This window comes from Natrix helvetica (genome assembly GCF_964273705.1).
Source record: "Natrix helvetica genome assembly, chromosome: 4".
Lineage (NCBI taxonomy): Eukaryota > Metazoa > Chordata > Lepidosauria > Squamata > Natricidae > Natrix > Natrix helvetica.
The window spans coordinates 22,425,131-22,440,979 of record NC_138550.1 but is presented as its reverse complement, the minus strand read 5'-3'; the positions used below and the strand labels follow the sequence as shown (position 1 = coordinate 22,440,979).

Sequence of the window (15,849 nt, the reverse complement as noted above, 5' to 3'; positions counted from 1 at the left end):
GATTGAATATACATGCAGCAATTTGAAAGATGATTTACTCAAAATAATTAAGCTGTCAGGGAGCATGCTAACTGACTTCTCTGCTGCACAAGAAAAACCTATCTGGACATTCTTCAAAATGTACTTGGAACTTAAGATAATGATGCATTAGGAGAACAGCATAGAAAGAGAATCTTAAATGTAGAGTATTTTAGTAGAGCAAATAGAGCTCTACTGTAGAGACGCGGTAGCTCAGTGGTTAAGACGCTGAGCTTGTTGATCAGAAAAGTCGGCAGTTCAGTGGGTCAAATCCCTAGCGTCGTGTAACGGACTGAGCTCCTGTTACTTGTCCCAGCTTCTGCCAACCTAGCAGTTCAAAAGTATGCAAAAATGCAAGAAGAAAAATAGGAACCACTGGTGGGAATGTAACAGCGTTCTGTGCACCTTCTGCGTTTAGTCATGCCAGCCACATGACCACAGAGACGTCTTTGGACAGCGCTGGCTCTTCGGCTTTGAAACGGAGATGAGCACCGCCCCCTAGAGTCGGGAGCAACTAGCACATATGTACGAGGGGAACTTTTACCTTTACTTTAAGTTTTACTGTACATTGTTTCCATTCTTTAGAGCTTATAAAGAATATTTTCAGCTATCATGAAAGATGGGTAACTAGCAAATATTATATATTTAGGATATTTTGCCAGATATTTTGATTATATATGTTTTGTCCTCTTTTGCGCTGATATCGTTGGCTCTTGGGAACAACTAGTTCCTGTTCAGAGCTGTTCCAGGAATTTGGTACTATAATATTTCCTACACAGCCACTCTGACTATGTCCAGAACATAATAATAATAAAAGTTTTGAGAATACATATGGATAAGATATATTAAATATTGAACATTCAAAATTTGAGATGCAGGTTACTGCTTGTATGTCAGTTCTCATTTTCTTCCTAGCATGGTAATGGACAAATGGTCCTATGAAGACATTTACCTTCAATAATCTTATAAATTCATGTTGGCTTAAGATCTGATAATTTCTTATGTATTTTTTATTTTCAATGTTTTTTTTAAAATGGGCTCTTACTGTCTTGTGGTAAGATGTATGTGATTCTCTTTCAAGTCACTTGTTGTGACATTTCCCATTATAAAATAAATGTGTTCAATTTTATAAGTGGAAGCAGAAAGGCATAAGATAGATTGATGAGCCCATTCAAAAAATGACACACAAGCATGCTATTTTTATGGCACAAAGAGATTTTTAAAACTTGTGATAATAATTAGAGCAAAAATGAACAAGGATTAAAAGGGACAGAATATGTGAAAAAGAGATGTGTGTGACTCAATGAAGGAGCACTTGCTCTCTATGCCAGAGATTTCAGCTTCAATCTGTTGGTTTTCCAGTTAGGGCTGAACCCTATCTAGCAGAATGAAATTCAATGTAGAAAAAAGTAAAGTCTTACACTTAGGCAAGAAAAACCAAAAATACACATACTGACTGGGTGAAACCAGGCTTAATAGCAGTAACTGTGAGAGGGATCTTGGAGTCTTAGTGGATAACCAGTTAAATATGAGCCAGCAGTGTGCAGCAGCAGCCAAAAAAGCCAACACAATCCTAAGTTGCATTAACAGAGAGATACAATCAAGATCAAGTGAGGTACTAATACCACTCTATAAAGCCTTAGAAAGACCACACCTAGAATATTGCATCCAGTTTTGGTCACCACACTATAAAAAAGATATTGAGATTCTAGAAAGAGTGAAGAGACAAGCAACAAAGATGATTAGGGGAGTGGAGGCTAAAACATACGAAGAACGGTTGCAGGAACTGGGCATGGCTAGTCTAGTGAAGAGAAGGACCAGGGGAGACATGATAACATTGTTCCAATAGGGGCTGCAACAGAGAGGAGAGCATCAAGCTATTTTCCAAGGCACCTGAAGGCCAGACAAGGAATAATGGATGGAAACTGATCAAGAAGAGATTCAACACAGAAATAAGGAGAAATTTTCTGCCAGTGGGAACAGTCAACCAATGGAACAGCTTGCCTTCGGAAGTTGTGGGAGTTTCATCATTGGAGACTTTTAAGAAGAGATTGGACTGCCATTTGTCAGAAATGGTGGCTTGGGCAGGAGGTTGGACTAGATGAACTAAAAGGTCCCTTCCAACTCTAACAGAGTATACCACCACTGAAATCCTATCAGCAGAAAAGAGTTTAATGATTTATGGAGGCAAGTAAGATTCCATCGTGCTAATGTGTAGCAATCCCATTGGAAAAATATGTGTAATAATGTGTAATTCTAAGTCAACAATTTACATTCATACTGTGGGGAAATTAGCATCTCAGAAACTGACTGGCACTTGATCCCTGTGTCTCTGCCTTCTAAAGAGAAGTACATGACTAGACCCTCTATTTTCTGAGTAGAAAATAGGATATGGTTCACTTGCTGCAAATAAACAATAATTGGATCACACGGGTGAGAGCTGGTGGCATTCTAGTGAATTGGTAAAAGCCTTGATTCATGTTTTCAAGGAGTAGCTGTAATTCAGTAATGAACCCGCTCTTAACTGGTAAAATGTTCCCAGTTCAATCCGAGCTATCTTCAGAACTCTTTAGATCTCAGTTTCTATGTCTCAATGTGCCAGCAGATGCAGTCAGGTATTTTCCAGTATTGGGCCAGTATTACCCAACCTTGGCAATTTAAGATTTGTGGACTTCAATTCCCAGAATTCCCCAGCCAACAGAGTTAAAGGCCATACATTTTAAAGTTGTTAAGGTCAAGAAAGACTGGCTTGGGCTCTTAATTCCACCATTCCTGCCTGTGACTAATGGAAACTGGAGGCAAAGTTTCAAGAAGGCACCACTTTTCCCATCTGTTCTGACCCAGCTCCCTTCTATCAGAAAAACCCACTGTGTTTAAATCAATGATTCCTTTATTAGGAGCGCCAGCAGCCTCAGCAAAAAGTTTCTCTCTCAATGCAGGCTAACAAGTCTGTCGGGCAGGGAGTTGAATAGTTGTCTGCCACACCTATTCATCTCCGCCCGCTGCCTTTTATCCCAGAGCTAGGTGGGGCTTCGCTAGCAGCGGTGGCTCTTCCATCCCAAGGATCGGCCCACAGATTTCCACTGCTCTCCTCTCCTCTGCCTTCTGCACATTGGCATGTCAGGCACTGGACAAAGCTGTTCCTCCTCTTCCTCCTCAGCCACCTTCAGACCTGGGGGCTGTTTACTCATCATCTGAGGGTTGACGGATGGCCCAGGCTCCACCTCTCTCTCTCTCTCTGACAGCTCCTTTCCGTCTTTCCCCTCGGAGCTCTCAAGTTGCATTGATGCTGGCCCTGATTCCCACACTACCTCCTCATCTGATTCGGCTGCTGGAGGGGCCAACAGGCCACAATCATCTTTGTTGGAAGGAAGCTGATAGTATTCCAAGATGTATAGGAAAAGGTCATCTATGCCAGGTCTGAAGAAAAGCACATAATTAGGACTTTCCAACTACCACACAAATCTCTGAAAAGCAGTCCATTACAGAGGCAAAGTCTAAAGATTGCTCTTGTGATATGGAAAGTATCTCTGCCCATATATGCCCATGTGTTCTCACCAAACATGCCAATCTGTATAGTAATAGCAATAACGTTTAGACTTATATATTGCTTCACAGGGCTTTGTAAACCCTCTCTAAGTGGTTTACAGAGTCAGCATATTGCCTCCAACAATCTGGGTCCCTCATTTTACTGACCTCGGAAGGATGGACAGCAGAGTTAGCCTGCAATACTGCATTCTAACCATTGTGCTTTACTTTACTTTATTTCAAACTTTTATACCGCCCCCTCTCCCAAAAGGGACTCTAACATGCTAACATGGCTCTTAAATATATATACATATATATACATATATACATACATACACATATACATATATATACATATATACATACATACACATATAGACATCATACACACGGACACGCACACGCAGTGGGATTCACTTACCTTCCCTACTGGTTCATAAATGCCTCATCTGCGCATATGCACTGCCTTCTGCGCATGCACAGTGCTTGCGCATTACAGCGGGACGGGTGGGGGGAGCTTCCTGCAGCTGCCGCTACCAGTTCACCCGAACCAGCTGAATACCACCTTCCCCCCCACTCTCTCTCTCTCTCACACACACACACATACATAGATAACTAGATACATAGATTCATTCATACAGTGTACATATACACTTTACAGATTTACATTAGACTTTCTTCTGTAAATTATGAATACTTATTTAATTTATGTTGATCCCTATGACACCAACTCTACATGGAAATGTGGATTTTTTTCACATTTGGCTTTGATAAGTATGGAGAAGAGTTTGTTATTTTTCTTGAAATATACAGTATTAATGTAAAGGTAATTATCTGGATTATAAAAATAATATAAACATTAGTAGAATTATTCAAAAACAACAAAATGCCTTCATTAACCAGCAAGGAAAGAAAAGAGTAACTCATCCCAACCCTTTAATATTCTTTCTATGTATTTTATTGAGTAATGGGTAGTTTTACTGATTAACTAGGAGAATATGTGATTTAATTACATGGCAGAATCCAAAATACTGAAACTGATTCTACTTTTAGAATGTGTATATTTCCTGTTTGTGTAGTGTGTTCCAGAGTTTCATTAAATGTCTTAGCATGTTTAATTGGGTTACCAAATTTGCCATATCACTGCCATTCCTCTAACAGCACAAATAATTAACTGTTAAATCTTTTGAAAATTACCTGGCTGTGATTCTTGTGGACCAGCTACATTTTTAAGGCTAAACATACATGAATTGTAAAATGATCCCCTCCCAGAAAAACATCCAAATAAAACTACCGTATCATATTCTAATATGAGTCTTTACCAAACTGGTATTCTCTAGATGTATCAAACTACATTAATTTTACACCAAAAATAGTCCAGACATCTGGAAAACATTAGCCTGGAGAAAGCTGGTATAAAACACATCAGTCTCTCAGCAATCTAGAGATCTATTTAAAATTCATACTGATTTATCCAACATATGTTCTTCCATATCAGCTCTAGGCTCTATAACTGCCTATTTTGTTAGCAGAGTTAACGTTGCAATATACTTGTGAGAGCAGAAAAATGGTCAGTTTGCTGGAGAAAGAACCTCAACTGATGTAAATATTTGCTATAACCAAGCTCTGCTTTTTCTCCTTAAATGCAAGTTTTTAATATACAGAGTTATTCTGTCCTGGAATAATCTCAAGGAATATTTTATCTTTATCAGTGATAGAATAATGTGCTATTGTGAGAATCGTTGACGTGCTATCAACAGCCATTTTACTATTTGTAATTACCACAATACCACTTTATAATGCCTTGGTAAGGCCACACTTGGAGTACTGCATCAAGTTTTGGTTGCCACGATGTAAAAAAGATGTTATGACTCTAGAAAGAGTGCAGAGAAGAGCAACAAAGATGATTAGGGGACTGGAGACTAAAACATGTAAAGAACGATTGCTGGAATTGGGCATGGCTAGTCTAGTGAACAGAAGGACCAGGGGAGACATGATAGCAGTGTTCCGATATCTTAAGGCGTTACTACAAAGACGAGGGAGTCAAGTTATTCTCCAAAACACCTGAGGGGAGGACAAGAAGCAACAGGTGGAAACTAATCAAGGAGAGAAGGAACCTAGAACTAAGAAGAAATTTCCTGACAGTTAGAACAATTAATCAGTGGAACAACTTGCCTCCAAAAGTTGTGAATTCTCCAATACTGGAAGTTTTTAAGTAGAGATTGGACAACCATTTGTCTGAAATGGTATAGGGTTAGGGTTAGGGCCTGAGCAGGGAGTTGGACTAGAAGACCTCCAAGGTCCCTTCCAATTAGTCCAGTCCAGTCCAGTCCAGTTTATAACCTGTGCTGTCTTATTAAAGATTATACACTGGGAATATCTAATGCAAAGTAATTTTCTTATTCAAAGTCCTATTGGCATTACCACTAAGACCTACCTTTCTTCTGTAAAACTCACAGGAGAGCTATTTTTATCTAGAATGCATCTAAAAAGTGGTCCTTTTGACATGTCTTTCAGTATCAAAAGTTTAGATAGCAGTGTTGTATTGCTGCAGGAAAATGTTGATGTTAGATTTCTTCCTCCAAGGACAAAGACATTTGACTGAGGAACATCTTCAGATATCAGGATTTATGTTACAGCTTTCTTAGCAATGATCTCATCTTACTCTTTCATTGCAGTCCACCAAATAAATGTCATGTATAATTAATGCTGTTTTTATTATTACAATTTACAGGCAGGAATGGTACTGAGATGTGGACACTTCTGGATCGGTTTATTGCTCGTGCCCACAGCGTGCCTTGTTAAAGATGTGGCATGGAGAGCGTAAGTTATTATTTACATTCTTCTGAAAAATCTTATTTGCTTAAACTTACAATATTTCAGGGTAGTCCTAAAGCTGCCGACCCTTCATCTCAGTCCTAAATCACTTAGATGGGTACAAAGTGTTAATCAGTGCTAATGGTTCTTTGCAAATATGCAACCATTTATTTTCCTCATCTATGAAGGTACATATAACACTGTTTTTTAAATGAATACAGAAGTCAAATTTAATATAGGATGGAATTTAATAATAGTGAACATTTAAAGCAAAATATTGTGATTTTCCAAATGAAAATTCTTGTTTGTTTCTAGCTGTTCCCTGCCCTTTTGCTATTGTTTCATCTTAAATAAACAGAATGTCTTTACGATCCATGACTTTTCTGCTTCTGCCTACAAGATATCTTATAAATATATAAAACATTTCAGCTGTTGCAGTGACATGGAGTAGTGACACATAAGACCTTAAATCTGTAGCTTGCATTAAAACTCAAATGCAAGCAGTATAACCTAAAATGCTCTTAACTTTGTATTTCACTGTGATTTGAAGAATGAATGAACTTCTTGATGGATTGAGTTCCTTACCAACGTTCCCAAACAAGACCATATTTTAAATTTATTGATTGAGTATGGAACTAATTTTAGAGCCCTCTGCTATGTTTCATTCTTTATGAAGAAAATGGAAAAGGGAGCAAAATGTTATCGGGAAGAAGACAACTTTTTGTGATCTTCTTCAGGTCTTGAAGACTTAGCTATTTTCAATAGTTACTGCGGATTAAAAATAATTCTGCAATGTGTTCTGATGGAAATAAATGAATTCATATCATGTAACTTGGTATCATGTAACAGGAGAAAGCCCAACTAACATTATTCTTCTATAGCAGGGGCATCAAACTCAAGGCCTGGGGACCAGATCTGGCTTGCGGGGTACTTAGATCTGGCCCATGGATCTGCCCTGGAAACAGCAAAGGCCTGGCCCATGGTGCCTCTGCCAGTGACAATGGAGCTTGTGAGGGATGTGTGTAGCCCTCCTGAGCTCTGTTTTCACTGGCAGAGGATTCCGGGAGGCCATCACAACCAAAAATGGAGTTCGCTAGGGCTGCGGGTGACCCTCCTGAGCACCATTTATGCTGGCAGAGGGTTGCAGGAAGCCGTCACAGACAAAACCGGAGCTCAGGAGCCCGTTTTTCGCTGGCAGAATTCTCAGGCTACCACAGGCACCCCCGTCATGAGTGACGTCACGTTGACCACGTCTACCCCCCAGCCCCCTGAGGTCAAACACAGCCCTGATGCAGTCCTCAATGAAATTGAGTTTGACACCCCTGTTCTATAGGAAAACAAAATCTGCATTAGAAGATTGGTGTGCTTTTAACTACCTAAAAAGCAGAAGGTGGATAAGAAGTGTATTTCATCTTCTTTTAACTTTTAAATAACCCAGTACCTATAATAGGGCTTGCAAATTAGAGACCTTTTTACATTTATTGAATGGTCATGCAATCGTGTACGTTTTTCTGTCCATTGCAGGAAGTGCTGAAGAAAGGAGAAGCTAAATGTCCATGGAGATTCTCAGTCATCCAGGTCATAGTTGTCCCAAATATGCTTTTTTTCAAGAGGCAACTGGACTTTCTTGTTTTTCTTTGAAGGTGTTTCGCTTCTCATCCAAGAAGCTTCTTCAGCTCTAACTGAATGGTGGGGAATGGAAGGATTTATACTTTTTGCAGACAGCTAGTCATTTGCATTTTTTTTTTTTTGAGTCGATGGCCTCAATCATTCCATTCCCCACCATCCAGCCAGAGCTTCTCAGATGGGATGCAAAACGTCTTCAAAGCAAAACAAGAAAGTCCAGTTGCATCTTGAAAAAGCACCTTTGGAACAAAGGAAGAAGCTGATTGCAAAAGCTCATTCTGATAGGCTTTTTAAAAATAATTTTTAAACAAACAAACAAACTGGAAGAGATTTCTTTGCAATTTAATTTTTAAAGGTGCAAATCTCTCTGGCGTGTCAATTATATCAAGTATATCTGCAGGGGGGGGGTCCTAAAAAAATGGTTAGAAAAATGTTCTGAACAAAATATCTACCAAAGAAGAAACACATAAACACCATCTTTTCCCTCTCATCTGTATTAAGATGATATTAAGTTTTTGAAAATATAAAGAAAAAGAATAATCATATTTCACTGGCAACGTTTCAGTCATATTTCACTAACCGTGTTAAAAAAATATGCGTTGTATGGGTGAGACTGTATTGCATTGCTTTTATACTGTAAAATATTTCGATAACCTATTCTAGGGGTGTCAAACTGGCGGTCTGTGGGACAGATGCGTCACATGCAGGCCACACCCACCCCAGCTCCACAAAGGGGGGTAACTTTGTGATACGGCCTGTGACGGCGCAAGTTTGACACCCGTGACCTATTCCATCAGTTACATCCATGATAGTATCAATATCTAAAGTAGGTTTTGCAGCCGCTGCAAAAATATATTATTTTTTCTTGTTACCCTCAAAATAAAAGGAAACCATTCAATTAAATGTGAGAAAATGAAGTGGAATATCAAGATCTCTCTCTCTTTCTCACTCCATCTCCCTCTCTCTTCTACTACTATATCTGGGCTCCAAAACACTGAGAACAAGTAAATGAAAACAAGGAAGTACAGAGACTGTCTTGCTATCCTCCAGCGGATTTCTAGATTTTTCACTGTAGATATATTATCTGAGTATATAGTATGTGTCTGCATATGCCTGTGTCTGTGGATGTGTGTGAGAATGATTTGTGCCCATTATATGCTTAATTTAGTCAACCACTAATTTGAACAAATTTCTCACTGATGTATCTGGTGGCACACCATCATTCTAACTGGAGCAAATATTACTAAATTTGATTCTCAAAAGTATGCATTTGAGATTTCTAAAACTGTTTAATTGCCTGGATAATATGATATTCATTCAGCTTCATAATTCCAGACTGTCCTATGTAACAGCAAACTATATATTATCTAAAGAGCTGAGAAGCAGAGCACATAGATAATATCATACTATGGTTTTATTTCAAATTGAATAATAGGGCTGTTGAAATCCAGGGCCTTTCATCAGTAAATCAATTGGAGAGAGGGGAGAAAAGAGTAATAGATGTTCCTCTATTTTTCCTACTTATATCAGTCCTGCACATATCATCAATAAGATTGCAATGCATTTCAGTCCGTATTCAAGATTGGAGTCCCTAATCACTCTTTTGGATGACAAGCAGAGGAACTTGAATGGGGAGTGCAGCCGTCCTATCCTACTTGATCTACAAATTCAATCATTGTGTCTCTTTTGATCACCTCTGGGTGAAGGCATTATTTTGCGGTGGTTGTCCTCCTTCCCCTGGATACAGCTTTAGTCAGTGAGTTGGGTTTTTGAACTCTACAACCCTACATTATGACATACCCCAGGGCTCTATTTTCTCACTTCCACTTAACAGTTACATAAACCAATGGAAGGGATTATCTGCCAGCATGGCATATAATATCAATTGTATGTGGATAATATTTTGGTGTACATTCTGGCCATCTAAACCAAATGATGCTGTTGAGATGCCATTCCAGGGATCGAGTGGATTTCTCTGTGGAGGAACAGACTCGATCTCAGCAAGATGGAGTGGTTGTGATTTGAGAGCTGAGAGCAGTGATAGCTCTTCTTTGATTCTGGATAGTGTTGTGTTCTTTCAAATTAAACTATTTCACAACTTGTAGCTCATCCTGGGCTCATCGCTCTTATGGAGCAGGTGGTTAGAAGGTTTCTGCACAATTCCTATACATTACTTCAATAGTAGCAATTTCGGGACCAAGAAGTGCTACTCATGCCTTGGGCCATGCCTCATTTGGCCTATGGCACTCTATGTGGGTCCACCCTTGAAGATCATCCAGAAAGTTCAGTTGATCCTCAATGTAATGGCTCATGGAATTTAAGAGTACTTTGCAGTTTCCATGGAGAAAAATTAAACTATAAGAACTGTACTAGTTGCCAGTTGACTTCTGGGTGTAATTTAAGGTGCTGGATGTCATTTTTAAAGCAATACATAGCTCAAGATTTCCATCTCCCAGGAGACTCTATGTGTCAAATACATTGTAGCAGAGATGGCATCCTTCAAGTTCCAACTTTGAACTTTGAGGGTTATCTTCATGAGCCATGACAATGCATTCATCCAATAGGACATTTAAAATGAATTAAAAAACCTCAACTTTCTTTAAGTGTGCTTCTAAAAATTATTGGATTTTAGAAATTACTTTTTGTGTATTAGAATAGACCACATAAAGAATGGAACAGATTAGTATTTTATTTGTATGAATATTTCTTATATTTCTGTACACTTATAGCTCCAACGCTCAAGGCTAACTCAACCACATATGTATTCTTGAAAAGATATTGCTCTTTTTTGGCTGAAATTCAGTTGTGCTTAGCATCGTCTGAAAGATCCAAGACAACGCACAACCCACTGGCCAGCCTAGCCATTCCTGCTGCCTGACCTTGAACAGGAAATCTGACTCTCATGTAGTCAATGAAAGTTGATGTGTTAGTTTCTTTGTTTTGTGTCTTTCTCCTACGATGCAGGGCCAAGCATACTTACCGTAAAACTTTGCTGGAGCAGGTTCAAGAGTTGGAATCTAAATCCAAAGAGCTGAGGAAATCTATGCTGCGTGATAGCAATGGAAAGAGGTGGGATCAATTCCATCTTAACTGGAAGCATGCCAGATCCATTTTTTCCCTCCTTCTGCCTCTTCATTATTTTTGCCATGCATTGCAATGTAATGGTTACCTTCCGAAGAGCAATGTTATTCATTTACATTTTTTTTTCCAAAAAGCTTCCATCTTTCACTGCTCCATCCCTTATCTGTTGATACAGGAGGCCAAATGCAAGGCTCCCTGTGTAGTTTTTTGCATGATAGCTTGTAATATTTTTGTTAGATGTGCTGCCAATGAAGTTTTATTTCAACTTGCTTCTTTTTTAGAAAAAAAGTTGGTTTGGCTCGTTATGTTGTGGTTCTGAATAAAAATATATTAAGACCATATTAAAAATCAGGGATAAAGAAGAGCAGATCTATCTTTTCAGAACGTTTTACTGCTACCACCCCACTTAAAATGAATCAGATTTATTGAAGTAAGCTAGAGACTTTATTACTGGATAATGGAGAACTTTGCATTAGTATTTGATCTCTAATTTATGGATAGGAAAGTATCAACACTCATTCAAAATCTCCAGGATCTGAAAAGCTATTTTAATCTTATTCAGAGACTAGCTGGATACTCATGCTCCGCTATGAAACTATGTGATCGGGTTTGATAAATCAATACTTACAGCTTGAAAATTAATGAGTACTTACAATCGGCCTCTCCTCTCCCCTTCTCTCCCTCACGCTTGCCCCACAGAAACCTCTCCTCTCCTATCCCCCTTCTCTTCCTCAGACTAGCCCTATTAATCCTTTCCTATTCCCTTCTATCCCTGAGGCTTGGCCCACACAGGCTTCTCCTATCTTATCCCCTGCTTTCCCTCAGTCTAACTCCTTAGTATCAGAGTGTTTTTTAGGTGGGGAGGGGGAGTGGGAGTGGAATGTCTAACTGCCAGCCCACAGGCCAGATAAGTGACACACTGGCCACACCCATGCCTAAGTGGCAGTTGGAACAAAGTTCTTTTCAGGTGAGAAGGGAATGTGGAACGTCTAACTCCTTAACATCAGAGAATGTTAATAATAATATAAGAAACACTAATGATCTGATGGTCATTTCAAAAAAATCCTTTCTTAGCGGTCACCTAGAAGGTAAGAGGAACATACGTGCCAAATTTCAAGTTTGTAGGCTTTATGGTTCTGAAGATTTTATGATACTACGTGAGCGGTATTTCGCTTTTACACACACACACACATGTATGTATGTATGTATGTATGTATTTGTGTTACAACCCCTGGTATGCCCAAATATGGGAGGGAGCTCACTACTCCCCCTTTCTGTCCTTTGGCTCATTACAGAAGACCATCCAGGCAGAATACCATATTTTTATTTTTAATAAAATAAATATATATATATCAGCACAAATTGCTTTTCAAACTTAGTAAAAAACAGTTTAGAGACAAGAGTGGCTGTTACTGAAACAAAAGTCATAAGTTTAGTTGACTTTAGTTGACATTCAAAAGTTTTGAATTCAAAATAATCTCTGAATATATTAAAATAAATTTATTTATTTTGCCCCATTGATGGTTTCAGATATTACCCAACAGAATGTAGGCTTGTCCAACATATTATTCAAGCATACCAGTGTCCTTTTCAGTAGTACAAGAATGTATTTCCATACTTCAGACCGTGATAGGTTCAGCTTATGCTATCTTTCAGCATGTACAAATTTCACTTTTAAACTATTAACAGAGTTCTCCTTTGGATGATAACTTAAGTGCTTTGAATTGTCACTTGATCCTCTAGAAACTAGAGCTAATGCATATGCTATGTGGGGATCTTTTTTTTTATCTGATGTGAAAGACATTGAAGAGAGTTTTGTCCAGCCCCCCCCCCTCCCTACAACCCTTTCTTTGAGCTTCAGAGGGTTTCAGTTCGCCCTTTTTATAAGGCAATTGTGCTTCAGCAAATGGGAAAATGTCACAAGTTCAGAAAGGTTTTGTAACTCATACTTGTGTTCTCCAAACAATATGGCTCTGTGTGATGTGTGGAGGAACTTTCACAATAATTAAGCATGATTTTAACAGACTCTCTCAAATACCAATGCAAGTAGAAGGAGGCTTCGGAGAGAAATTTCAGCCTCACAAGGTTGCAAGGATCAGTGTTGGGCAAAGCTCATGTATTTCTGGTAAAGTAATTGCCCCATCGTGACTGCTGTTGAAGCAGGTGGACAAATAAAATCTATAATTCCATTTCGTTCAATAGCTCTGTGAAATTACAGGACTTTTGCTAAAATAAATAAAAGAGTCCAAGATCTAGGTTGTGTTGGGTTGTTGTTGTTTTTTACTCAATTGTGTGTAATGTCACTGAATTGCTTAGATTGATGTTGTTGTTGGAAAAGAGCCACAGTCCTAAAATAGCCAAAACGAGTCTGGTGTCACCTTTTCAAATTTACAGGCTTTATTAAAAGCCGTAAGGTTTTGTGAAATAGAGTTCATGTCATAAGATGTGTGGAGTAGATTTATGTACTTGGCTAGATCTGCCTTCCCCAACCCGATGATCTCTAGTTATAAATTGGAATAGAGTTCCTATTATTATATACAGCCTGTTTAACACATCAGAAATAACCCTCCTCCCCTCCTCCACCCGTTGAAGAAAGTTCGCCTAGGCAATCATTTCTAAATTAAAAGAATAAACTTCTTTCTCTCTTTTTTTTTAATCCTGAAATGCTTCTTTGTGTTTCTGGACACTTTGTATACTTTTTAACCGGTGGATTTATCCCATAAACATTAGGACATGATTGATTGATTTTTGCAATCACGTTGATTATAGGTAGCTGCAGTTACGACTTGTAAGAATTTATTTTGTTCTAAACATAGCCCCGTTATACTTCAAAAACAGAAGTCAGGATCTAAGACAGCAGCTTTGTGTATTTGGTTCCAGTCTCTAATCCTTCTTCTGATGTGATGCAGATGACGCCTATTTTTTTTTTAAAAAGGCTGAAATCCTTCCGATGATCAGCTGTTAAAGAAAAGGAGTAGAAGACTAATTTGAGGTCTCTTTGCTTCCTCTATTCCAGCTGTTTAAAAACAGACCTGCATTTTCGGTTCCAGCTGTTCTACGTGCTCTTTGGGGATCCTCATCATAGTTTATCAAACACTCTGATCATCTTCACCTGGATGGTTGTGTGTGCATCTGGAAATGTGTTCAACGTTGTGCATAAACATGTCTGTGGGTGCGATTGGCTTTCCTCTGGTCTTGTTGACTTACTGTTTTGGCATTCTATAAATTACACTGCCGTGTTCTGCTCCTTTCCAAGACAGTGTGCTTTCTTGGCCATTTGTTTTATTGTGTTCCCTTTCCAATCTCGTTCCTCTGAATTCCTTTTTTTTTTAATTGGCTCCCCTCATTCTCAGTAGGCAGACAATATAAGGAATCCCTGCCAGCCCTTTGGCCCATTCCTCTCTCCCCCCAAGGACTCCCCCTCCTCTCTTCCTCCACTCTGCATTTGTTTTTTCTCCTTTTTAATTGCACCCAGGTTTCCTGGGTGGTCCATCTGCAAACTAGATAATGGTGGAGTATCTCAGCCTGCCTGAAGTTGATGTGTCATGCTTTTGATGAGGCCTCTTGAGTGCCTTCTGAGAACCATTCTCTCTCTCTCTCTCTCTCTCTCTCTCTCTCTCCCCCTCCCTCCCTCTCTCTCTCTTTTCCCTTGTTTGTGTCCTGGTTCTTTCACACCTGCTTGTCTTTCAGAAATCAGGCATTTGGAAAAGCAGTACACTGGGAATTTTCTAATAGTGCAATCTAAGGATAGATTGGGATATTTTTTTTTAAAAAAAAAGATGTTATTTCCATTCTTTTCACTCACCTCTGTTTGAGGCCCCTGCTGGTAATTACACTGTTTTGATTTAGCATGAAATCATCCAAGAAGGTGTATCTAATTATGGCCCAAACCCTAGGAAACTTTAAAATGTCAAAAGTGTAACATTATGTTGTTTATAGGTATATAATAATCTTCTTGTAATTTTAGAACGAATGGCTGTAATTTAGATTGAAATACAATAATGTAATATTTTGCCATGATGGGAAAGGCTAAGATTTGGGGAGTAGTTGGTCACCTTGCTCTGTTTGTCCTCCAGGGATTACCTGTTGGTGGGCTGCTTCAAAGTCCTTGTCCCCATTGTGAGTGTGGGATTTTATTTATTTTATTTATTTATTTCTTGGATTTCTAAACCGCCCCCTCTCCCAAAAAGGGACTCGGGGCGGTGTACAGTCAAATAAAATGCAGATAAAATACAATAATATAAAACAATTAAATACTAAACATTTGGATGGAGGAGATAAGACTGTACAAGAAATAAATATACTATAGAAACCCTAAAAAACATCCCCAATTAAAATACCCAAACCCAATTAAAATATATCCCCGGGAGACAAAACTAAGAGAGTGCCAGGCCAGCTGATTGAAACAGGTGAGTCTTTAATTTTTGACGGAAGGAGCGGAGGTCGGTGGTAGTTCGGATGTCGGGGGGGAGGTCATTCCAGAGGGTTGGGCCCATCACAGAGAAGGACCTACTCCTAGGTGTCGCCCGCTGGCATTGCCTAGCGGACGGCACCAGGAGGAGTCCCTCCCTGTGTGAGCGGATTGGTCGTAGGGACGTGTGTGGTAGGATGCGATCCTGCAGATAACTAGGTCCTATGCCATGGAGCGCTTTAAAGATGGTAATCAATACCTTGAAACGCACCCGAAAGGCCACAGGTAGCCAGTGCAGCTCGCGCAGGAGGGGTGTTACGTGGGAGTATCGTGTACTCCCTATGATAACCCGCGCGGCTGCGTTCTGA

General features: G+C 39.2%; 1 protein-coding gene across 1 annotated transcript in view; it reads left to right on the top strand.

Moving 5' to 3' along the window:
* Positions 1–15,849, top strand: part of ATP8A2 (ATPase phospholipid transporting 8A2) — a 517,851-nt gene that overhangs the window by 484,585 nt on the left and 17,417 nt on the right. The window contains exons 33-34 of the mRNA XM_081952690.1: positions 6,281–6,369; positions 10,954–11,058. Coding sequence (XP_081808816.1) covers positions 6,281–6,369; positions 10,954–11,058 — 194 coding nt within the window. The remainder of the gene's footprint in view (positions 1–6,280; positions 6,370–10,953; positions 11,059–15,849) is intronic.